The 24,885-nt window shown below is 40.1% G+C and overlaps 1 protein-coding gene and 1 long non-coding RNA gene across 4 annotated transcripts; both read left to right on the forward strand.

Annotated features, from left to right (window-relative positions):
• Positions 1-875: 875 nt before the first annotated feature.
• LOC143421843 (uncharacterized) lies at positions 876-3,854 on the forward strand. Of its 2 annotated transcripts, XR_013101455.1 has the most exons (4): positions 876-1,634; positions 2,002-2,154; positions 2,517-2,607; positions 3,196-3,854. It is a non-coding gene; the product is annotated as an uncharacterized LOC143421843 (long non-coding RNA). The 2 variants fall into 2 exon arrangements; XR_013101454.1 differs by having other exon boundaries at positions 876-2,154.
• An 11,817-nt stretch (positions 3,855-15,671) lies between these two features.
• On the forward strand, positions 15,672-23,032 carry LOC112435750 (uncharacterized). Of its 2 annotated transcripts, XR_013101456.1 has the most exons (5): positions 15,672-16,108; positions 19,681-20,696; positions 20,939-21,094; positions 21,393-21,480; positions 21,914-23,032. XR_013101456.1 is itself a non-coding variant. In XM_076891957.1 (4 exons), coding segments are annotated over exons 1-4 (420 nt in total). In that variant the 5' UTR covers positions 19,681-20,522; the 3' UTR covers positions 21,916-23,032. The 2 variants fall into 2 exon arrangements, 1 of the variants encoding a protein (XP_076748072.1); XM_076891957.1 differs by lacking the exon at positions 15,672-16,108.
• The last annotated feature ends 1,853 nt before the right edge of the window (positions 23,033-24,885 follow it).

Raw genomic sequence — 24,885 nt, forward strand, 5'->3', positions numbered from 1 at the left:
AAGCATTGATCCATTCTTGGTGGTGGTTCTCTGCACTTTTTAGCCTGTTAGTACCAACTGAACATGGTTTTAAATGCCACAGGCCACCTGGGTATTGTTGCTAACCATGTCGATCCCTTGTGTCCAAAGTGTACTCATCTTCTGTCTATAAAAACGAGTTTACAGTACTCACTCTACCTCCACAGTCACCAGATCTCAATCCAATAGAGCACCTTTGGGATGTAGTGAAACAGGAGATTCACATCATGAATGAGCAGCAACTATATCATGCCATAATTTCAATCACTCTGAGGAATGTTTCCAGCACCTTGTCTTTTTGGTGGAGATAAGATAAGAGAGATAAGATAAGATAGAACTTTATTAATCCCTCGGGTGGGTTCCTCTGGGAAATTCGACTTCCAAAAAAAGCACAGCAACGACCGAAGTTACAGTTACAGAACTGTTATATATATATATATACACACACACATATAAATACAGAGACAAATATAAATAAAATATACAAAGGGGATAAATAGAATAAATAGGAATAAAAAATAAAAATACAAGTGAATTGCACATTTCAAGTATTGAGTCTATTGCACTGTTGACTATTTACAAAAAGTATTGCACAAGGTATTGTACAGTGAGGTGCAGAGGCACTACAGCTTAGTTGTTGATAATCATAAGATAAAATTAAAAACTAATAGCAATACTGTAGCATGAAGCAATTATGCCCTAAATGAACTCATGATTATTTGTTTGCTTCTGCCTTTAATCTCTGTGCTCCTATTTAATATCTATCAATAAAATAAAGAGAAATTTATAGATTAACCAGACAGCTCATTATCTCAGATGCTGTTTCACAAACACAGGACAAACAATACACTGAAAAAAAGGGACTGGCCATCTCTTGGATTTATGTAAGCATCTTGCATGTATTTAACGCAATTGCCTCATGTTTTAAAGATAAATGTAACTATATAGTGTAAAAACTACATGATATGCAGAAAGGGTGTATTAAATTGTTCATATCATGTTCAGGTGAAGTAAGTCAATAAGATAGCAACGTTAAATCTCGTGAAACCACGCGTGATTTCATCTCGCGGGCTTTGGATCGTGGTTTAAAAAATGCATCCATCTCAGTCAAGTCGAGCAGCCAACTCTACGTTTTTGGTATGTCTTGATTTTTTGAATTAATGTTTACCATATTTCAGCCAAATGTAGTTAAACGTCTAGAGTGCCGCCATGTAACATGCTAAAAAAGAGCCGTTAGCTTATTTGCTGTTTTATCTGTTGTCAAAGAATTGGCGCTTTTTCATTTGAATTTGTCTTTGGCACAAGAGCCGTAATATCACATTAAACCTAATTACGAGGCACTCATAACATAATTTGGTTTTCTGTGTGAATAGATTTGCCAACTGACTCTTCAGTTACATTGTGTATTTACTGCACCGTGGTGTTAGTGAGATTTTGGACATTGAACAGCTTTAGCTAATATCATCAGCGGCATTATGCTAGCTTACATCCCTACCCTTCCTGCCCTCACCTGCTGTCCTTTTGTTTTTGTTTTTTTTTGCTGCACATTGAGAGATGACCTCTATTCTGCATTTCACCAGGAGTCAGCTGATGGATTGTGGGTTCAAGGTGTTATGGTAAGAAAGTATATTCTATTTTCGCTTAAGGTTTCTGTAACTTAATTATAATAGGTTTTTTATAATTATTAGGTGCATGCATACTCAAATAGACCACCCTATTAATACAACTGAGAAATCCAAAATCTGCCATAGGTTTAACCTGTATGTATTGTCAGAAAGGTGATTACTGGACTCACATTAATGCACACTTGAACTAAAATGAGGTTGTAACTTGTGGGTTCTTGGGTTGCAAATCAGAAACAAACATCTTTGGATTTTTTTAATCCCATAAGATCTGGAAACACAGTTTTTATTCAACAAAACATTACTGATTAACCAAGCACAGTGCCTGCTGTTATTTCAAAATAATTTTATGTCATTTTAGATGAAATGCAGCATTCCAGTGCATCCCAACCTTGCCTTTACAGTCAAGGTTTCTGACGGAGCTGAGTTTCTCTCTGACAGTCTGCTGAAAGTGTTTGCAAAGTGATCGGGGGAACAGGGCACAAAGCTAAAGGATGTAGCTGCCATAATGACAGTAAGAACTTTAAAATTCTTTAACTACAAAGTGTATATGTATTGCATTAGGTCAGTAAAAGATTTTTATGCTGCATCCATTGAAACAGTCAACTATTACCTGTGAGTAATGATTCCACCGAAAGGATGCCATAATTTTCGTTATGCATTTACTGGCCCACTGAGAAAATATTTATCTTTTTAAAAAAATAAATGTTCTGGAAACTATATATCCATAAAGTTGATGTCAAACAGAAACTTTTGATATTTCTCTGTAGATGCTGGTGTTGCATGTTGACTGGTTTAAGTTTTTGTCTGGGATCATTTTCTTCTGTGCTACTGAAAAGTTCACAAATCTCTGTTTTCTTTGTTATAATACTTTAGGATGACGTTAATGCTCGAAGGGAGTCTCATCAAAGTGCTCCGCATCCGTGTGAAAGACAATTGCAACATCTTCTCCACGCAGGAGTTCATGGTGAGTGTTTTATGAGTAGATTGTGGCTTTGCAACATTTAAAAATGCATTTAGTTATCCACTTGATCCTCATTGGACTGGTTAGGACCAGTAGTCCTCTTTAATAATTTGAAGTTCACATGAGGCCTGGTAGTGAACTCGGCCGCCCCCCCTTGAGGCCCCACCCCCCTATATTAGGGGTCACATCAGTGTGAAAAAACTTTAAATTTGTCATTCTAGTGAACAAAGGAAAATCCCACCAGTATTTACATTAGCTTTTGTTTGAAAAAAAAAAAAAGACCAACAGCTAACCAAATTGTGGGGCTGAAAGTCTAAATTCTAACATCTTCTGAGTGACAAAACCTGGATTTCTGATGGGCCGGTGTCTTTCTAACAAAAACTAATGTAAAGCATTTGAAATTATTATGTTTTTCACTCTGTCTTAGAAACTCTGTTAGACCATGAATGGCAGCATGGCAGGCCACTCTTTGGCTATAGCTATTTACTATGTTGCTTGCATTGGTTTAAATTACTCTAACATTAGAACTGGTAGATTAAAAAGAGATGAGTTTAAAAAGGAATCTTAAAGAAATGTTTTGTGTTTAACCAGGACTTGACTGAGGCCACTGCACAGATTGAGAAAACCACAATGAACATCTGTCTCCAGAGGATGCACCAGGCAATGACTTTTCTGATGTTGGCATCATCATCGAGGGTATAGTAGTTCTTCAAGATCTGGATAACGTGACCTTTGCAGTAGCCATGCTGTTTGGACCTTTTTTATTCCTTCAACATGAGTTACCCATCACAACTCTGCTACACTTTTGAGGTGATTCAAAGGGTGGTAATGGAGTTGGATGCAACTCAGCTCTCAAGAAAAGCTCACAACTGAGACAAAACTGCTCCTGCAAGGAAAGCTCACTGTTATGCATGCAAGGTGATCAGCTCTAGGTGAGAAGACATTTAAATCTCACACTTGTTCTGCTGCATTTTGAAGCTCAATTCCAGAAACGGATCGCAGGGTTCATTTTTATAAACTCTGCAACTGCCATGAGGACGAGCCGTTTTTGTTGTTGTTGTTTGTTTTTCCTTTTGCTCTGTACAGCATTTTGGCAGCATTTTTAAATTTCTCTTTGTATTTTTTCTTTCTTTTACTAGTGAAGAGATGTAGCATGAACAGTTATACAGTCTAAATATCCCATATGGGCCGTGTGAAATGGTATTTTCAGTTTCATTCATTTGAAGTAAAGAACGTTGAATATTTCTAAGTGTGCTGTTTTGAACCAAGATGTCACAGTATGATCAGTGCTGTATTTTTTGACAGTCACTGTATCAATGTTATTTTTGCATCTCTTGAATAAAGGTTTTGACCTGCAGGTGCTAATTTCTTTAGTTATTGGGGTAAAATGGGTAGTGTTAATAGGAAGGTGTTTGCCAATTCAGTAACCTAATTTAATGTTAATGGAAACTAACATTACCTCAAATTGTTTAGTTATAATTGTTGTTTAACTGAATCTTGACGTCAGAGGCCTTAAATAGAATGTTTTGATTTGTTCTTTCCCAACATTTTTCAAAAGAAAGAGTCTAATTTCTTTGCTGTGATTGATTCCAGAGAACACGGAAGAACTGACATTATTTAACTGTTGATTTATGGAGATTCAGTGGAGGAGTAATGTCAGTTTAATTCTTTACCTACTGTCAATGCAGTGAAATTAGACATTTTGTTTTGAAAGGTTACTGGTGGATGCCAGCAACCATCTTGGAAGAGAACAATACAATCTGTTATAAGGCCTCCATTTGAAAATTGTGTATTTGATGCTAGAATATAATAGCAAAATGTAATTTGAAGATAACATGTAGCATTTAAGTGACCAAGTAGTATTGGGTAAAAGTTATTGAATGGTGTTGGGATAAAGTGAGAAAATTGTGAAGGATTAAAATATTTCAAGAGCTCAAATTACTTCATCAAAACATGTTTAAGTCACATTTTATCAACACAAATTGCACAGGTTTATTGAACATGAATAAATTGTGTTAATTTAACTCAATTGTTTAAGTTGCTGCCAAAGCAAAACATCTGTGTGCAACAAATGTCCACCATTGAATTAAGTAAATCCAACAACATATTTTTTTCAGTGTAGTCACCAAGGTTCTGGCACAGAATGAATGCACTAATGATGAATACATATTATGTTTCGCCGTGGTAGCTTCTTTTCTCTCATTGCTTCTTTAGACTCGTTACTTTTTGGGGGTTTTTACCGAATACAATTTCCTTGAACAGAAGTGCCGTCTCTGCTATGCTGTGACCCCAAGAAAGATTTTACACTGTGTGACGAAACCCTGGGAGAGAGCATCAAGGACGCGATGAGACAACTTCATTTATGGCCTGAACCAATCTAAGGTGCGTGTTCTGCCGGTCTCAGAGGGCAACACTGCATAACTATGACATCAGCCCATAAACTCTGGGAGGACAGACAGACACAAGCACACCGGTGCTCACACGCAAACCAACACACATAAACAGCCAAACATTTTCTGGTCTGTTAAGCTTTATGAGCCACTGTGCGCCTGGACCGTCCAGGTTTATGTCACACACAATAATGATGAGATGTAAAAATGGTACGGACTCTTGGAACAATAGAATCATCAGGGAACAACACATCCAACTGTGGGCTGCAGAAAATATCAAAGCAGTGGCCACTGTGTAAAATACATGCGCAAGCTATGAGCTATGGTATGCAAGGAAATATCAGTACCGTGAGCCTACCATGTACTACTCCTTACTTCTTCTATAGCTTGTCCTCATCCCATCTTACTCCATTACTGCCTTCACAAGTTAAATTGCTTACCTAGAGTGGACATTACACAGTTGCATTTCTCTGGTATGTTGAATAGGAACTGGGACTAGATTTTATCAAAGAGAGAAAACAGTCTAGAAGTAGACACACGGGAACTGTTACTATATTTCATCAAGAATAAACCCAAGGGAGGCAGGAGTATCTGAACTTCAAAACATTGGCAGCTGCTACATACAGACTAAAGAGGTAAAGCAAAACAACATATTCAAGGAAGATTCTAGAGGAAAAAGTCTCATGAGGTCTTTTAAACTTTGAGTCGTCTCTGTCTAGGCCAGGTGTTTGACCTGAGTCACTCATGTTTTTATGCTTCTTTTCACAGCTCAGCCCAGGTTGCCCCTGCTGTGATTTTCCCTCACTGGCAGAATTGTCTGCTTTCAAAATTCAATGTAACAAACATTTCATCTGTGCTCTAAACTGTTTGTCTTTTCTTCTCTTTCTGTTTGCTCCTTTGAGTTGGACTCTAATGTAGTCTCACTCTTTTGTTTCTACAGCCTTACAGTTAACATACCACTCTGGTCCGTCAACGTTTATTCAAGTGTACATTCATTCTATCAACAAGCATGGGCAGCCCTGCTAATTATGGAGTAAAATCATTAGCATAAGCTTGCATTAACATTTGAGCCATAAAATATACTCCTGATTAGTTCAAGATTCACTTACGTGTCAAAATACAGATGCACCGAGTCTATGTCCATGCGGAACATGTACACGGCGGTGCAGGCAAATAGTCGCAATCAAACTTATAGCTACATGCTAATATGTTGCTAGTGTGAAGTATGTCAGGGAAAGCTGGGTATAATTCTTTGTGCCTCTTTGCAATAGCAGAGCACTTTATTTTCAACTAAGTGTGAGAAGATCTTGCAACTTACTGCAGCTTGAGGGAAAGTTTGATCATGTCTTTTGTAATAAAAAATAATATTTTGCATTTGAAAGGTAATTTTTGGGGGGGGGTCCTGCGCATCTCTAGTCAAACCTGTCCAGGGCGTACCCCACTAGGATAAACTGCAGGCAACGCCTCCAACCCTGAATGGGATAAGGAGTAAAGAAGGGAGGTGGGTGAGTGAGTGGATGATAAAAGCTGTACATGACTCATACTGTCAGCTTAGCTACAAACTGCATTTAGGCAAAATTATATATAGGAAAATGCTAAACGTACTGCTGTTTGATTCACCAAAAATAGGCCGAGGTCAAAAGCAATAAGGTATGAGGAGACCTGGGAATAGTATGGGTGAAAAGACATAAGGGAAAAGGGGGTGAAGGGGGAAATATCAACAACTGTGACAGCTGTGTGGATATGGTAAGCTGAACCACAACAGGGAGGCTCCAGGGCAGGAATGCAGAACAGATCAGCCAGACCGGAGCGTGTGCTTAGGTTTGACATGGCGAGGCAGTGGCGAGCCACACCACACAGCAGCTGTCTAATCCCAAACTTCTGCCTTGATACTCCTGTTCTGAAAAGCACAGTCCGTTCTTTGAACTATTGACTTCTTATTTCTTCTAAACCTACTACAGATGCTCTCACTCTTCGGTGTCTATCACTCGCTTGGATTAAACTGACATGCCACATGTCAGCCTCTGGCACGCCACATGTCAGCCTCTGGCACAGGTCGTATCTCACGGTTACGATCTTGACAGGCAACACAATGCAGTCACAGATGAAAAGTATACAGAGCATTTCCTGTATACTTCTTGAGCTCCAGATGTCAAGACCTCAAAAACCAAGGAGTCTTACCTGCTACAGAGTTTGGCCTCGGCATCATGAGGGAAGCTGATGTCTGTGGCGGGTACGCAATGGGTCCCTCAGGTGAGTGACTTGGAGGGTGTGGTGGCCCTGGAGCACCCGCAGATATGTTAGGGTGCTGCTGGTCTGTCCTGGATGGGGTGTCTGCAGGTGTTGCTGTGGCACTGCTGGAGTCTTCTTCGGCCACAGGAGAGCAGGTGTCCGCCCGCACGCTCTGTGCCAGGCCATGGCGACCGCTGCCTCTTAGGCTGCCATCTTTACTCCACTCCAGGCTGGAGCCGCTGCGGTCATCATTCTCTGAAGAACTAGTGATGGTGGCTGAGAGCAGATTTAAATTAAAAAAAAAAAAAAAAAAGAGAGAGAGAGAGAGAGAGAGAGAGAGAGAAGGGATTTTCAGCAAGTGAGGGAGGTGAAATGAGGGGAAGAGGCACAAGATATATCTGAGTAATGGTCTTTATGTGCGATGAACATTTATCCGTCTTAATCTCTAGTGAGACACCGAGCTGTAATGGAACTTTCAGCTTTGAGTGGCTTGGTGGTTTTGCTGATTGCCCTATCAACAGTTCTCAGAAGCTCATTTTATATTTACAGCGATCGTCTTCCTATACTCGTGAAACTCGGAAAGTAATATTGCACAGATTTATAGAACGTAATGTATTGTTATTGTTAAGAATCAGCGTTTGAATGATTTGGAATCATCCAGTGCAAACAGCAACTGCAACTGCAACAACTAGTCGGAGGGGAAAATGCAAAAGAGCAGGAATAACAATATAAAACCAAACATGGACATTTTTTTTTTACCCCTTCAGTTTAGACAGGCGTCTCTTCTAGAAGAAGAACTCCTTTAATCTCCCCTCGAGCCAACACAGCGACCTACCACAATCTTAAACGCAAAGGAAAGGACTAACTCTCCATGATGACAGGCAGCTGGATACAGGAACATCAGCACTGTTAGTGGACTGGAGCCGGCCAGCCAGCTGGCCATGTTTGCATCACACACTACTAATCTGGATTTCATAATGGCGCAGCACGTTGCATCACCACTAATATTAATACAACAAACACATCTTGGACCCTGTGATTCCTGCGCTGGTTTCCTGGGCAAACATGAAGTCCTCTCATGGCAGCAGTCACGATAAACCCTGCTCGGACCACGGCATTAAAAGTCATCGTGATCTGACTGGCTAAACTACAGGACCTTGCTAAGAAGAATATGTAATTATTTATTCAAGCTTAGTGAAAATTTGAATTTTTATTTTATAAACAACTACATGCAGTCAAGTCCAGGCCCCTCGTGAAGGACCTTCTGAGGGAGCTGTTTTGTAAATGTTAAGACATTGCAAAGTCTCACTAATTCCATCAAGGAGCTTTTAATGCAAAACAAAACCAAATTAATGTGCTTCTGAAATCAGAGTCAAAGTGAAACTTCAAAGAACAGAGAACATTAATCACAGGCATCAGTCTGACTTGTGGACGCACTGTGACTTTGTTCTTTCTTTTCCTTCCTGCACAATTTTATTAAGGAGTGTGGGTGGGATGTTGTAGACCAGTGGTACTTTACACCCCCTTCCCAAAAACACTCCACCCGCCCACTCAAGTACATAGCAGACTAGCATGCCATAGTCACCGATGTAACAATTTAATTTAACATCACTCTGCTGCAGATTTAAAAGCCCTCTGCTGCAGATACAGCTCAAGAATCTGCTGTTAGCAGTGAAGCAGCCAGTCAGTCACAGCTTCAAAGGATAGCTAAACACAGCTAATTAGACTCGAAAATTACATGCACATGGCATTTCATAGTTTGTAATGGGTGTACAATAAAGGGGTCGTAGAATTAGGGATCAAGAAAGGAAAACAAGCTGACCATAGTTATAGCACATGCTGCATTTCTGCAAAACTGTGTTCTGTCCATTTCAAAGTTCAGGTGTTTGATAGTTGCTCATAACGTCTTCATTACTGACAGATTTTGATGCACAACTAGTGTTACTTTCTGCATGTCTGTGTGGGTCTGTGGGTTTGAGCAGCTAATGCACCCTCCCAGCAATCTGTCTGTGACCACAGCAAAGAGCTGAGAGAGACGGAGGCACCGATTTCCATTAAGAACTGGGTTTTATGCAGCATGACTTTACTTCATACCAGCTCGTTTCGCTAACTTTCCTGAAACCTGCTTACTGAAGTTAACAACCACACTTGCAGAGATGGCATTCTCTCACAAAACTCATTTTGAGTTAACTAAAGTAACGTAATTGCGTGCAACTGACAGCAACACATTTGGCACCAGTGCACATCTTATCCTGGGTGGTGTCAAAGCTGCAAGCTGGAAGATACTATATCGCAGCTTACATAAATTATTCAGCACGTTAGCAATGATATTGCTTTGGGGGGCAGAATGACTGAATCATGGTAATCATTTATGTCAACTCTGGAGTATTGGAAATCCAAATTGTTGTGTTGGCTCTTGCTTTGGCATGCATTACTTTCTCCTGCATAACTATAATTTTCATCAGCAAGTCCGATATTCTTATTAGTTCAAGAATATCAGACAAATATAAGGGCAAGGGAAAAGTTTAAAATCTGGCACCCTGTCCTCTAGTCTAGGAGTGCAGTCAGGGAAAAAAAAAAAAAAGGGGGGGGGGGGGGGGGGGGGGGGGGGTTCAACAGTGGATAAATACAGCATCATAGAGTTACAATTTGCTATTCATTCCTCACTCAGAATGGAATCCCAGCATTTTTATAGGCACTGGAGGCTTTGTGAGTAGAAACGGCAGTTGAATTAATGCATCAATAGACTATGCCATCTTCCTGTCAGCTTGAGTAAATCCCCTGACGTCTTTTAGGGCTATTACTACAGATACAGCACAACGTCACACTGTGGCAACTGTCACCTTAACGCCGTCTCATGCCGATACAGCTCTGTCTAAACCCAATGACGTACATGGGGAAGGATGAATATAATGTGACACAGATGGTATTCGATCCCAAAAGGTTTCACACAACGAGTAGTGACTGACACTGCACAGGTGTGTTTTCTTTGTTCTAACTCATAGTGCAGATGAAGCAAGTCAGATTGCAAATTAAAATTAGAAGAGCTTCACAGGAAGTGATTAGTGATTATAAGCAATGCTGCAAAGGGGACTGGGTGTCCATGCTAAAGTGCAAACTAATAGACTACTAAGGAATCAGCAGAGCTGTTGGTATTATTAATGTTCTCATCAAACCCAGAAACCAGTGCAGGCACTGGTAAGCTACAAGTGATAAATTGGAGGCTGGTGTTACATTTTTGTCATTGCTATGAGCTGTGCTACTAGTGCATCTCGCACCAAGCTGCTCAGTCATGCAGGACACATGGTTGAAAGGGTGAGGTGGGGACTAATTTGCACAGGTCCATGCAAACTAAATGAGGAGGCAATGGTGAGGCCATATTTCTGAGCTATGCACAAAAGAAATTATTTTCACTGAAAATTTCTTTTTTAGATTTATGTAATTTGGATTAAAAGAGATGATGTGAAAAGTAACAGTTTAATCAAAGACCATTCATTTAAATGAAATTTAAGTGCCACCTACTTCCACCTCTGACCTGTGTATAGCTGCTAGATTATGAACAAAGTAAGACATTTTTAAATGCATACAGCGCAACCCTGAACTTCTGTACACATTACCCCGTAAAGAGTATTCAAATATCCTTCAAAGTCGACATTAAATGTTGTTTAATCTGTCAGATCCTTAGTACAAAGTACAAATGGACCGATCAACTGGCCAGGGATCGGAATCAGACGATATTCAACTTCTCGACATGGAGTAGTGACTGGCTGATCAGCTTCCAGTATGTCTGATTACAAGCCAGCTAGTTTCATATATGTGCACAGTGCCACAGACATATTGGCACACACACTCACAGACACACACTAACCTGTTGTTAGAGGCAAACCGCCTCACTGTGTTTCCAACATCAAACTCCACAGACCCTTAAATCACCCTCACCCAGCTGAACATTGAATATTTTAAAGAAGGTAAGGAAGAAGAAGATGTTGTTAAAGTTAAAGCTATCCAGAGCTCATAGCCAGCCCCAAGCCAGCAGCCTTGGTATGAGTAAAGATCAACACAAAAGAAAAATTCCAGAGATGAGTAAAAAAAAAAAAAGCGAGAGAGAGAAAGGATCAATGCCCTGTGATCTGGTGAAGTTCCTGACATTTGTTTTGGTATATGAATCTGTTGTACCTGCTTTATTTGTAAAGGTAAAATATGTCAGGCAGTGTGGATGCACAGCAACTCATTATTAGACAATTCTTTGAACTTGTTTCCAATAGACACATCATGCTCATCTGATCTGATCTTCTTTTGCTTCCTTAAAAAACCAGTCATCTTTAACGGTGTGTTCACACCGAACGCGATGGACGCGAATAGAGCGTCAGGTTTACATGTAAAGTCAATGGAAAGGCGCGATGACGCGCGATTGCGGGTCCCGCGAAAATTCGGAAGCAGATTTGCGTCGCGAAAACGCCAAAACGCGTGAAACGCGCGTCAGTGTAGCGCGTCTGGCGCGTTTGAGTCGCGAATAAAACCACGCGCGTGAGTTTTTGTGTTGCATTTTGTGCATACGCGCGTTTCGCGTCTACCGCTCGAGTTGGAAAAATCTGAACTCCAGCGTCAAATCGCGCCGCGACAACCAATCAGGAGCCTGGTGACGTGGCTGTTACCTAGGTCAAAGGGGCAGATCCAGCCAAAGCCTTTCATACTTCAATGGAGGGGAAGGCTAATCAATGCGGTAGCAAACAACTCCGAGCTGTACAACACCAGCTGCTTTCAGTACCGAGACAGGAATAAAAAGGACCGAGCTTGGAGGAAGATATGTGAAGAGATCGGGCAACCTGGTAAGTTCATTCATTTCTCTTTTGAAAGTTTTCACTGACCCGGGGAAGCCGCACAAAAGCTAGCAAGCCACCGCTATTTTCCCACTGACGTACAAATACCGTTCTGCTTTTAGGCATGTTGTCATTTAGGAATATATTTTATTGTTTATTAATAAACAGCACACAGTGGTCCCGCTGTTCATCCGTCACTGCTTTGCTTTTTCGCTGATTTTTTATTGCACAGTACAGCATTGCATTCTGCAGCCTGATTGACAAATCTCCTGCGCTTGCCAAATTTATCACGTTTGGTTTTGATAACCATCGCGTCCAATAGAAAAAACAGCACAAAAACACCCATAACTATGAGCCTCATTCGGAAATAGACACCTGCACCGTGAGGGAAAAAGGCGCACGAAAGTGGCGGGCAGATGAAGACAAACCGCGGCATAATAATACTTTTACGTTTTGCAATCTACAAAGGTTTGCACTTTGAGAATCAATTGTGAGAACTGTGACCAGGGGCTAGTTATTCTGAGAACCCCTGCAATAAATGAGGGACCACTGTCTACTCTACGATTATTATATCCAACCTGTTAACATTTAATACTGTATTGATAGAACCAACTGATTCTGCAGCAGAGCATCCCCAGTCCCTGAGCTCCTGCTGCTGCACCCACAGATATGTACAGCAAGCACTGATACCTTTTTAGTCGGTGGGATTCCCTTGTGATCACCTTTACTAAATATCTACAACCAATCTGATTATATCCTGTTATTGTTTTTTTTTTTTTTTTCAATGTTGAAATTAAAATCTAGTAGCAGCCTTCTCATTTCTTTGTGTTTTGTGCTGTTTTACAGGCCCACAGAGGAGGACGGCTCCGAGGCAGATGAGGGACGGGTCCCAGGATGGTCCATCGGCGGTGGAGCTGGCCATCCTGGAGTCCCTGAAGAGGCCACACCAGTCTCCAATGGAGCATTTCCTCCTCAGCCTTGTTCCTGCTCTGGAGAGCAGCTGGTCCTTTTTATTCCTGTCTCTCTGTAAATTCTTATATTTTATATATTTATGTTTAATGTTTTTCTGTTTGAGACTTTTAATATTATTTCAAATAAATTTTTATAATGACTAATGTCTCAGTTCTACTACACGTATGTCCTACTACACACGACTTGACACATGTAGAATTTATTTCATATTATACTAATGACAAAATATACTGATACAGTGGGATGCAGAAATTTGGGCAACCTTGTTAATAGACATTTTCCTGTATAAATCGTTGGTTGTTACAATAAAAAATGTCAGTTAAATATCATACAGGAGACACACACAGTGATATTTGAGAAGTGAAAAGAAGTTTACTGGATTTACAGAAAGTGTGCAATAATTGTTTAAACAAAATCAAGCAGGTGCATCAATTTGGGCACCACAAAAAAGAAATGAAATAAATATTTAGTGTATATCAATGTGTGTGTCTCCTATATGATATATGGGGTGCCTTTGTCTGGATGTGCTTCCCATCCAGAGCTGCACAGCACAGAGGAAAGTTCCAGCGCTCCTGGAATCCCTCTGTGATGGACCGCCAGTCTCCAGGTGAAGGCACAGCCATGAAGTCGTCCACTAGACAGTCCCAGATGGACGTCGCTGCCTGGGGGGTGATCTGGCTCACCGTGGACACACCGACTCTGAAACTGAACGCGATGGTCCTGAAGGAGTCCCCGGTGACAAGGAACCTGGACAAAATTGTTCAAAATCAGTATTATGTGTACTGCAGTTACAAAATACATTATTCAAATTCCAAAATACTTTTGTGATGTCAGATATAAATCACAAAACATGAATCTTACATAAAACATTTTGTAATTATAAGGATAATTACAAAATGTATATTAGATAATATCTAAAACAGTTGTGTTTTGTTTTAACTTTAACATATCATAATTTGATTGGTAGCAACTTTCACAACTACAGTGAGCCAATCACTCATAATTCCTAAACATGTCAATCAGGTAGGAATGAAGTGAGACATTAATAGAAATAAAGAGTTGTATGTTGACATGTAGCCCTTTCCTTGCTTAAATCATTAATATTTTTGAAAAATTAATCTGTGATAAGACAGCTTATCAAGATAGAACCATGTAACTAGAGATGAACCAAACTGTTCACAGTTTTATCTAACTCTGTTTTAATAAAGGCTGTGACCCCTGCTATAGAGTCTGACAGCTGCAGGGATTATATACAAATATTCAACTATCCCAGAATTAAACCAGGTCTAAATATAAAGGAGTGAGTATCACTACAAGGTTAACTCAGTGGTCCTAATGCTACAGTTTGATATCAGCAAACACCGAGCGCATACATTGATGTGACACCACAGCCATGCTATCATCGCAAACACTGATAACAGCATAAATCGAATTAAATCGGGGCTTGATGAGACCTGAGTATCACTAGAAATATTATAAACAATCGTCTCTGTACCACAGTTTGCTTTCAGCAAACACCGACAGCATTCACTGTTAGCATAGCACATCCATGTTAGCCGTGTATAACTGGATGGTTTAGCATATATTAGCACAGGTATCAATAAAGGACTACCGTATTAAACACTTTTACTAACCTCAGGCAGACGGACAGGCGCTCTGCAGGTGGGATTGAGCACCTGTAATTGGTGTCTACACTCTAAAAAGTGAATTTCAGCAGTAGTTGAAGTTATGTAAAGTTCAGAGTCAGTTTCATTAAGATTTCTGCTTTAGTGGAGCCAGTCTAAATTTGTGGAGTATATCAACTTGTTATTACGTGTTGTTCCCTCAGTACACATGTAACCTGCTATTCTCATTAGAGTCAACCTGCATCAATTAGGTTTCTCGTGACGCAGTCTGATGTCATGAAGTCTCCGCCTTCTCCAGAATTTTCTACTTGCGGTTGAGAACAACAATTTGAGAGGCACTTGGCTGCAGGCAGGACCTCGTGAACAATTTGGTCAATAAGGTAACGAAGATATTACTTTTTCCATAGTCCTTGAAGGTAAGTCAAATGTAGAACACATATTTTAATATATTAGATATAAAAATATTCCAACTGTATTGTTAAGTTTGTTAAGTGTTTAGTAAACTGACCTGACCAAACCGCTATCATTCAGCCCTGCTAACATTAGCGAAATGTCAGACCTGTTGGTAGTTTGTGCTTGGACATGTAGGTTAAGTTAGTAGTTTGCCGGCGGTACTCTCTTGTTTTAATATCGTAATGCTAGCTTAAAGTTGTGTATTCATGCAGTGTGTCGGTGTTGGCTTACTGTTAGTTATTCATTAGCATTAGCACATTATAGCGGCAAGCTGGGCCGCGGTTCTCTTCAGACTACGTTACTTCGGGCGCGCGCATTTATACACGAGTGGTTGTTCGCAGTATGCCTGTCGGCGCGAATAGTTCATGCGGTCACGGCCACGGGTGATGTAGGAGGTAAAGTTTAGCTGTGGTGGCTCCAGGAAGCATGCATTTACTGCCGCTTGCATTGCTTTCAATGTACATGACGTTAAGAAGGCGAGGAGAAAGGGTGCGTGCAGCGCTCGTACACGCACGGATCAGCCGTGTGAGAAGGAGATGGTGTGCGGCAGAAAATCAAAATTAGAAATCATAGAAGAAAGTATTACACTATTGAACACAGAAAATACAGCCATCAGATTTCTTGTAGACCTAGCACACTTCTGGTCTGTGTCTGAATACATATATAAGTACATAGATGCAGATGAACACTGTAAACATGATGAAAGATCGACAGACTAACTCGAACATATCTTTAATCTTTAGGATCTTTAGGTAGCGCTTCCTTTCCTTCCTGTCAACCTCTCTAGAGGGGTGTCTGCTGATGGCAGAAAGATTACATCACCTCTGGTTGGAACCCTGGACAGTGCCACAACCTTTGGCTTGGTGTCCAATGTGATGCCCCATCGCCACCTTCTGACCTAACTTCTTCTCAGCTCTGTGACTACTTCAAGAGGGGCATTCCTGTGTGGAGGCGTGCCAGGCAGCTCGTTTTACCTGTGAACTTGCGTACTTTCACTTCATCAACAACAAAGGTATGCAAGTTCAAAATAGTAATGTCTCATTTAAACTTAATTCAGTTTTACACTGAACAGGAATCGGCTTTATATATAAAACAATTGCAAAAAAAAAAATGTACCTATGGGCATTTGGGTTTTGTTTTTAAACTTTTGTTTTGAACTTATCCCTTTAAAATCTAATTAGAGAGGGCTGGCTACATTTGATGAATACATTTTGTGTTTAAATGATTTGCTTTGTGTTGGGCAATGTGGCAAAAAGCTGAGATGAGATCTAGTCTCATATCACCATATTGTAATATTGCCCAACTCTCCCTCTGTGTTTTCTCAAATTATTTATATACACCCAGTAAAGCGTGTCTCTTTGTTTCTCCAGTGCTATGCTTCATGTGGAGATGCAAGGACTGTGGGACAACATTAACAAAAAGATCTGAATTGCTCAAACACTACAAACTGATTCATAGGCATTACGGACGAGGCCACTCATATCCATGCACTTATTTAAATTGTGCATGTAGGTTCAAGACTTGGAACGCCCTACTGAGCCATCTATCAAGAAATCACCCTGCCCAACAAGCAGTCTCCAAAGCTGCGTCCACATTCACTTGCCATATTTGTGGCCATAATCAACTCTCCACAGAAAGAGAATATTTTCAACATATCTATCAGCATCTTAAAAATAAGGAGACTGTAACATGTGTGTTCCAAAACTGTGAATATAAAACCAATGTCTATGAGAACTTCAAAAGTCATAAATACAGAAAACACTCTGGTACAGTGAACACATTTAAGCCTGGAATAAGTTCTGTTGATGAATCTTGTGCCAGTGTTGCCAGTGATATTTCAGATGTGGAAATTATAGAGAGTGATGTAAATTTTAATTCTGCTTTTGACAATGGGTATTCTGAAAACTTAGAGAAGGATATTGAGCTTAAAATTGCTTCAGTGCTCCTTAAGTTGGAACACATCTTTCTTGTGTCTAATGCAGCTGTAGATGAGCTTTTGCAGGAGTTAAACTATTTGATTGGTTCTGTTTCTGTGGCGATTACCCAAAAGACTATTAGCCAAGTATTACAAGACAACGGATGCCAATTTGACCAGTCAGTTGTTGAAAAGCTAGCCAGTGTACTCTGTGAGACAAACCCTGTAAAAAAAGCAATTGGAGATAAAGGTCCACTTTCCAGTCCTTGGAGACGAAAAGCATACTATAAGAGCCACTTTAAAGTAGTGGAACCAGTGGAATATATACTTGACCGAAAAAATAACAAGTCATTCCAATATATTTCAATTTTAAAGTCTTTGCAGCATATTCTTGACTGCCAGACAATCTTGGATCAGGCTGTTAATTTGAATACTGTAGATAATCAGCCTCAAAAAACTTCTGTGCACTACAAAACTATCTTCGATGGTGACTTCTTCCATGAAAATGGACTGTTGTCCAAGCAGGAAAGCATTTCATTGATATTATACATTGATGAATTCGAAATATGTAATCCCCTTGGTACATCACGGAGGAAGCATAACATTTGTGGATTGTACTGGGTTTTGGGTAATTTGCCACCAGGCTGTAATTCTGCTTTAACCTCAATCTATTTGGCTGCTTTAATCAAAAGTAATGATCTGAAGTGCTATGGGTATGAGAAAGTGTTAAAACCTGTAATTAATGATCTTGTAATTTTGGAACAGAGTGGGATATTTCTGTCAAAGTTGGGCAGAACAGTAAAAGGCACTGTTCAGTGTGTTGTTGCCGACAACCTTGGTGCACACAGTATTGCTGGATTCTTTGAAAATTTCTCAGGGACATACGTATGTAGATTTTGCACTGCAGAAACATCAGAGTTCCAGACTATTGAAGTCAGAAGTGAAGTCTTTACTTTAAGAACAAAAGACATTCATGCAGATCATTTACGAATTATCGAGGAAAACAAATGGCCCAGTTATTATGGTGTGAAATCAAAGTGTATTTTGTCAAAGCACCTCTCACATTTTGATGTTACCACTGGGTTTCCACCTGATGTTGTACATGATCTTTTTGAGGGAATTGTTCCTTTTGAACTTGCGCTTTGCCTCAATTTGTTAATCAAAAAAAAGTATTTCACATTATGTACATTGAATGAAGCAATATCATCTTTCAACTTTAAGTGGGCTGACAAAACAAATCGACCTCATCCTGTGGCTCTCAGTTTTGCATCCAAAAAAAGTGTAGGAGGGAATGCACACGAGAACTGGAGTCTTACCAGATTTTTGCCTTTGTTCGTTGGGCAGAGTGTACCCTGTGAGGAGCCTGCTTGGCACATCTTAACAGACTTGAAGGACATTGTTGATCTTGTTGTCAGTCCTGTTCATACTGAGGACTCCATTGCATATCTTGGTTTTAAGATCTCCGAGCACAGAATCAAGTTTCAAGAGGTTTTCCCAGATGTTAATCTTAAACCAAAGCACCACTACTTGGAACATTATCCATACTTGATCCGTAAGTTTGGGCCACTGGTTGCACTATGGACTATGCGATTCGAAGCAAAGCATAGTTTTTTTTAAAAGAGTTGTAAGGAACATCAGATGCTTCAAAAATGTACTTCTTTCCCTTTCACAGAGACATCAGTATCAGATTGCATATCATTTGCATGCAATTAGCTTTGCCAAACCCCCACTGGAAGTAACAGATGTTTCCACTGTTCACATTGATGTTCTTAACAAGGACATCTCAAATGCACTGAGACAGAAGTCTCCAGATATGGACAATGTGTGCTTGGCTAAAAGTGTAGCATATAATGGACTAATCTACAAGTGTGGGATGATCTTGATCCACGGCTCACTGGGAGGACTGCCAGAGTTTGGTGAAATCATCCAAAAGGTGATACTGCAGGACAAACTAATCTTCATTCTGAAAAAGCTTAGCGGATGGTATATGGAACACTACAGAGCTTATGATCTCAAAACATCACCAAGCAAAGAAGTGGAACTTGTTGAGCCACAAGAACTGCATGATACCTACCCACTGGCAGACTACAAAATTAGAGGGATGCGTCTTGTCACCTTGAAAAGATATGTCCATGTTTAAAGGGTGAGGCCTCAAAATATGATAAAGTATTTTCTTAAGTGGGAAAACAAAACCCAGACCCATACAATACTAATGTGTTCTCAGAACATATTTATTTTATACTGCAAGCCAAAGTGGTGTGATGATGTCATTGGCAATTCATCAGTTATGTCATTTTTTTAATGCAGGTTGCTGGATTCCAGTCAGTGAATGCTAATCCTATGCTCTTCCCCCCTTCTGCTTCTCTTCTCTTTTTCTTCTTTCCTCTCCTTGTTGTCTCCTATATTCTCCTCACCTCCTCTCCTTCTCTCTTCTCTTCAATGTCTCCCATATTCTCGCCATCTCTCTTCTCCTCCCTTCTCCTCTTCGGTTTGCCTTCTCTCCTCGCTGCCTCAGCTGATCTCCACCTCTCCTCTTCATTTTCTCCTCCCCTTTCCTCCTCTCTTTGCCTTCTCTCTTTTCCTCTAGTTTGACATTAAATTCTCCTAATTGGAAATGTCAGTGGTTTACATGTTGATCCTCACTAACTGTGCTTGTGCTTTGTTCTCAGACCACCATGGCTGATTCAACACCTGCAAGACTGAAGGTGATTTTAGGAGAGAACAACATTGAAAAGCTGACTCTTCCAAATGGCATCCCAGAGTCACTTGAAGACCTTCTCAGCACGATAAAGACTACCTTTGGGTTAAAAGGTAACTTCAGACTGCAATACGTGGACCAAGACTTTGGCAACGACTTCTTCAATCTGAATTCTACCACCGAACTTCGGAATTTGGGGACAATCAAAGTGATCCACCAGCAAACAAATCCACCTTTGATCAGTGCCAATCAGTCCACTTCATCTCTGTCTCTTTCATTTGAGTCTGATGACGGTATTTCGGTGGCATCAAATGACACAATTATCCTCTCATCCCCTGAATCTATGTCATCTCGAACACAACAGTGGCCAGAAGACTTTGCAATTCCCCAATTTTCATATGACACAGAGCTACAGCTAGAGAGGGGGAATACTGAGTACCGTGTGAGCCAAAAAATGTTGACTTTAAGCGCCCGAATGCTGTCTGATATCCTGAAAAGAGTTGCAGAAGAAATTTACCGTTACAAGGCCTATCCAGAGGATGCACATTTCTGCGCAGCTGCAGAGGCCCTTATCAAAAAGCACCCATGTTTGAAAGAACCTGGATCATTCAATGGCTGCTACGGTTGGAAACAACGACTGAAGTACAAAATGGCAAACTACAGGACCCAGCTCAAATTACAGGGGTGTCCAGAGCTGTGTGTAAACTCACTGAAATCTAAAGCTACTACAGATGCTTTCCCTAAGTGAAGAAGCCAAAACGTTCTGAAGCTAACTTTTATCCATCCTTTCCTACTGGTGAGACTCTGGACAGCATGGAAAAAGTGAGACTAGAACTTCTGACAGAGATCGGGATAAGGGATAATGAAAGGGTCATCGCAGACAAAATGGCTAACACGTTTGCCTACAGACGACATGAGGTGGTAAACCAAGAACCAAGCATTCAGGAACTGAAGGACAGATGGCCTGCACTCTTCACACAGAAAGAGGTAAGAATGGAACTGAAGTGATCGAAGTCTGTATGCTTCAGGATTTATTGCAGTTAACTTTCATGAATCGGTCATAACTTGATGTGGTTGAGATTTTATAACACTGAACTTAATGAAAGAATTTACATTTTGAATTCCCATATATGTTATACTTTTTGGGATATAGACATTTTGGCATACAATCAGTTTCAGCATTTTGTTCCATAATACAATATCTACTGTCATTTGTGTTTTGTTTTTAGATAAATACAGAGTTCCAGAGGCTCATGGCTGTTCCTCTTGAGTGGAAGTTCATGGCCCAGTTAGACATGCACTCAAGTCAGCTGATCAAAGTCATACGTGCCAAAGGAGGAGCAACACGCCAAAAGATTGCGAACATCATGGATACATTGGACCAGGTAAATCTGTACCATCAAACAAGATACTTCGTAACTAAGAGGGCTGTCAAAATATATCTGAATCCTTCATAAAGACAATATGGGCAGGCCAGTGCTAATCATGGCTTTCATATGCATGAATGTTTTTAGCGACTCAAAAAATACACCACTGAACTCATCCCCTTTTCTTTCTGTAATGAATCTCTGGGCTTGTGAATTACTGTTTTTAAATAAAGTACATGTAAGTTAAGCAATAAGAGTAAGAATGTCTGTCTTATGAAATTTAGAGTTTAAAATTAATCAACATTTGTTGTTCTAGACTGTGGACATTAATCATCGAATGTGTGCTGAAAGCCCTCACCATCTTCCTGGGAGAAGATGCAGATGGCCTGATCAAGGAATACCTTGTAAGTTTCAACAGTTTGTCAGCACATCTTGTCAAAGGGACACAAAAAAAGTTAACTGTTAGAACAAACATAACACGTGAACCCTAGTTGGATTGCTGACATGTATTTATTATCATGACCATATTGGACATTATGTAATTCCCAGCAACAACACATTACATATTGGATTGACTTTGTTTTAAGTAAGACGGGCTTACTTGATTATTTAAGTTCAAAGGAATAGTTTGACATGTTGGGAAATCTTATATTTCTTGCTTACAATTTGTTTAGAGTCAGATTGATACACCTCTCTCTGCTGTTTCTGGTGTGTGATGACACCCAGCCAAGAAATAGCCCAGCACATAACACATATTGGTACATCACCCAAACACTTAATCACAGTAAGAAGTGAGGCTAATGATGATTTGTGTTTGTGTCTTGTACCCCTCTGTAGGACTGTGGATGTTCAGATGATGTTCAGAGGGACCTGGAGGAGGTCACCATGGCAGTGTATGTGATTCGGAAGGAGGGGGAGGGACTGCAGGAGCCACCTGAAGACATTGGCATTGTCATTGAGGGTGTGGAAGTGTTGCATGAACTAACTTCGGTTGCCTCAGCTTGTGCCCTGCTTCTAGGTTTGATCTATGCACTCAACCTAGCTTATCCAAAACCCTTTCGCTTCACTTTTGAAGTGCTCCAAAAAATCTTCATGCAGCTTGATCAGCACAAGATGTCCCCCAAAGTCCAAAATCTGTATATCAAACTTCAAAGCTCCCAGTAATGGCACAGAACAATGACCAACAAATGGCCCTGTGCCATCCCAGCCAACATGTATATATGGGCCCCACCTGGTTTTTGCTCGGGCTAGATGGGTACCATATGGGCATGGGCTCAAACTGGTCTTTTTGTATGGGGCCTACTTGGGTTCTTCACATTAAACCCATGTGGGCAATGCCAAGTGGGCACTTTTAGTAGGTCCTAGCTGGGTCAAACATGGGAAACACTTAACTTGGTACAAAATGGGAAACACATGTAGGACCCACTTGGGTTTTTCACATGGGTTAGATATGTGCTAACATAGTCTTTTAAAGAAAAGCTGTTTTTGTGTGCCCCAGGTGGGGCAAACTGCATCATTCCATGTTTGGCATTGATCACCACCTGCACTCATGTATCTATCTACTTAGCACTTTTAATTCTTATTCTTATTTTTATATCTATTTAAGCGTTTATGACAGTATGTTTGCACCAAGCACCGCAGCAATTTCCTAATGTTGTAAACCTGCTCAACATTTGGCAATAAAACCCTTTCTGATTCTGATTCTTTTAAGTGAGGTGTTGCTATTGTTATCATTACGATATATTCTGTCAATTATGCTTTTATTATTATGTTGTTTTATTTTTATGTTATTTGACAATTATTACATATGATTTTTTAAAACATAATAACCATTCCTATACTTAAAAAACTAAGCAAAACTAAAATTTATCTGTTTAACTTGTGCATGGTTTGCCTTTTAAAATGTTTGTATCAGGCATAAAATGACTTTTTAAATAAAGTTGTTTTTTAAAGTGAGCGGTTCCTATAGGGCTTTGGAGAAACATCGTGACTGGGTTCCAGCGCTACACAAGGGACCTGCTTCAAACATACCACCATGCCAATCAGATTACTTCTTCTGAGGGTGAAGAGGTGACCCTCCTGGATAAGATGGTGAAGGTTTGCTGCGTTTGGTGAACAGTGTGATAATAAAACCAGGGAAGAATGAAGCCTGCTCCTGTTAAATATTCTTAAGTCTTGTGCTGTTAAAATTGCTGTATTTTTTCAAAAGATACAGTAAATAAAGTAATGTTAGTAGTGGGTGATATCATGTAAACACTCATGATTTGTGTAAACATTTTGTCATTTGTAAACTATAAATGACATGGATTCTACACTGTAACTGATGTGATGTTCTATAAAGTGGTTTTAATAAAAAAAGAGGCAAAATTAGTTTGTTTCTTTATTCAACTTTTGAACAGTGGGACTCAGTCAGTAGATATTCAGTAAATGCAAATTATTTACACGGCAGTGCACTACAGGCATAAATCTAGACCCCTAGATAAAACATTATGGGTCATTCCCACAACCCACAGCTTTACTGTGTTCCAGCAAAGTATCCAATAGCAGTGACAACTCCACAGTAGCAGGTGGGATTTTTCTTTTTTGAGGATGGCTCCTTTTACCTTTCAATACGGATGGTCTGTTTATGTTTTGATCAAGAGTCTTTTTTTAGGCAGCTGAAGAGGAGAAGTCTATCTTATGGCCAACCTCTGGCTGTATCTTGGTATTATTACCCAGCAAAACCCAGTATGCAGGTTCATCTGTAACAGTCCTTGTGCCACGGATCAACACTGTTGCTTCTACATTAAACAGAAGAGCAGCGACATGGCTGCAGGTCTCTGCGACTCCGGCCTTACAGCTGCAGTGGGCGGCTTCAACCTTCCCTGTGATGCTCACAGTGACTCATGGCTGCAATGCTGGTTCATTCAGTCTTTGAGAGTGCAGGACCTGAAACACACACAAAGTTCATTTAAAGACAAGAACTAATGAGCCAAGGCCGACACAAATGTGTTTTATCTACTTTATCATAAATGTAACAAAGTGTTTAGAAAGTTAGCACATACATGTAATTTTTCATTTCTTTATGTGTCCATCTATAGAACGCTGCATGTTATAGTGTAAATCTGTCTGTTCTCTGTCAGAAACCTGGCTGCAGAAAATGAACCTAAAGTATGTAATGCAAGGATGTCATCACTTTAGCGATGTAGAAAGCATAAAGTGACAATTATGAATCACTTAATATGATAAGGAGATTCTGCAGGTCATTAATCAATGTATAAAATTAAAATAAAATGTATTTTTAGTGACACAGGATACAAACATGGAAGCAAGATGTATAATTAGGATTATTTATGAATAAATTAGTGCAATTTCTTTAACCATAAATAATAACTAAATCCTTCAGGACAATGTCTCATCAATGCACTGAACTCACTATGTTATCCCTCTAACAGCCTCCACATGTTCTCACTGTAATTTCCCCTCATGAATGAATTTATGCTGCACTAATGTGAATGTTTGCAGGGAAATCAAATGCATTTCACACGCAGTACTCGAGCTGACTTACCTTTGTTTGAATGACGACTTGTACGCGCTGACTCCACATTTCCTATGCACGCTATTTTCTGCAAGTACCGCTGCTTTGCCTCTTGACGCAATCGGTCTCTATACAGTCCATTCTCTTTTGAGCTGCTTTTAAGCATCTTTCTTGTAGTCGTCGTTCCAACACAGTTGTCGTGTCCAAATTCATGGGCTGCATCCTCCTGAGGCCGCATTTGTAGACAGATTACGTCACAGCGACGCGCCGAAGGCTGTCCAAATTCGTAGAC

This window comes from Maylandia zebra, linkage group LG13, assembly GCF_041146795.1.
Source record: "Maylandia zebra isolate NMK-2024a linkage group LG13, Mzebra_GT3a, whole genome shotgun sequence".
In the NCBI taxonomy this organism is placed as follows: Eukaryota; Metazoa; Chordata; class Actinopteri; order Cichliformes; family Cichlidae; genus Maylandia; species Maylandia zebra.

Coding starts and splice junctions, on each gene's coding strand:
- LOC112435750 (XM_076891957.1), top strand. CDS start 20,523: ATGGAAAAAGTGAGACTAGAACTTCTGACAGAGATCGGGATAAGGGAT. Junction 20,697..20,938: donor CACTCTTCACACAGAAAGAG/GTAAGAATGGAA, acceptor TTTTGTTTTTAG/ATAAATACAGAGTTCCAGAG. Junction 21,095..21,392: donor TCATGGATACATTGGACCAG/GTAAATCTGTAC, acceptor TTGTTGTTCTAG/ACTGTGGACATTAATCATCG.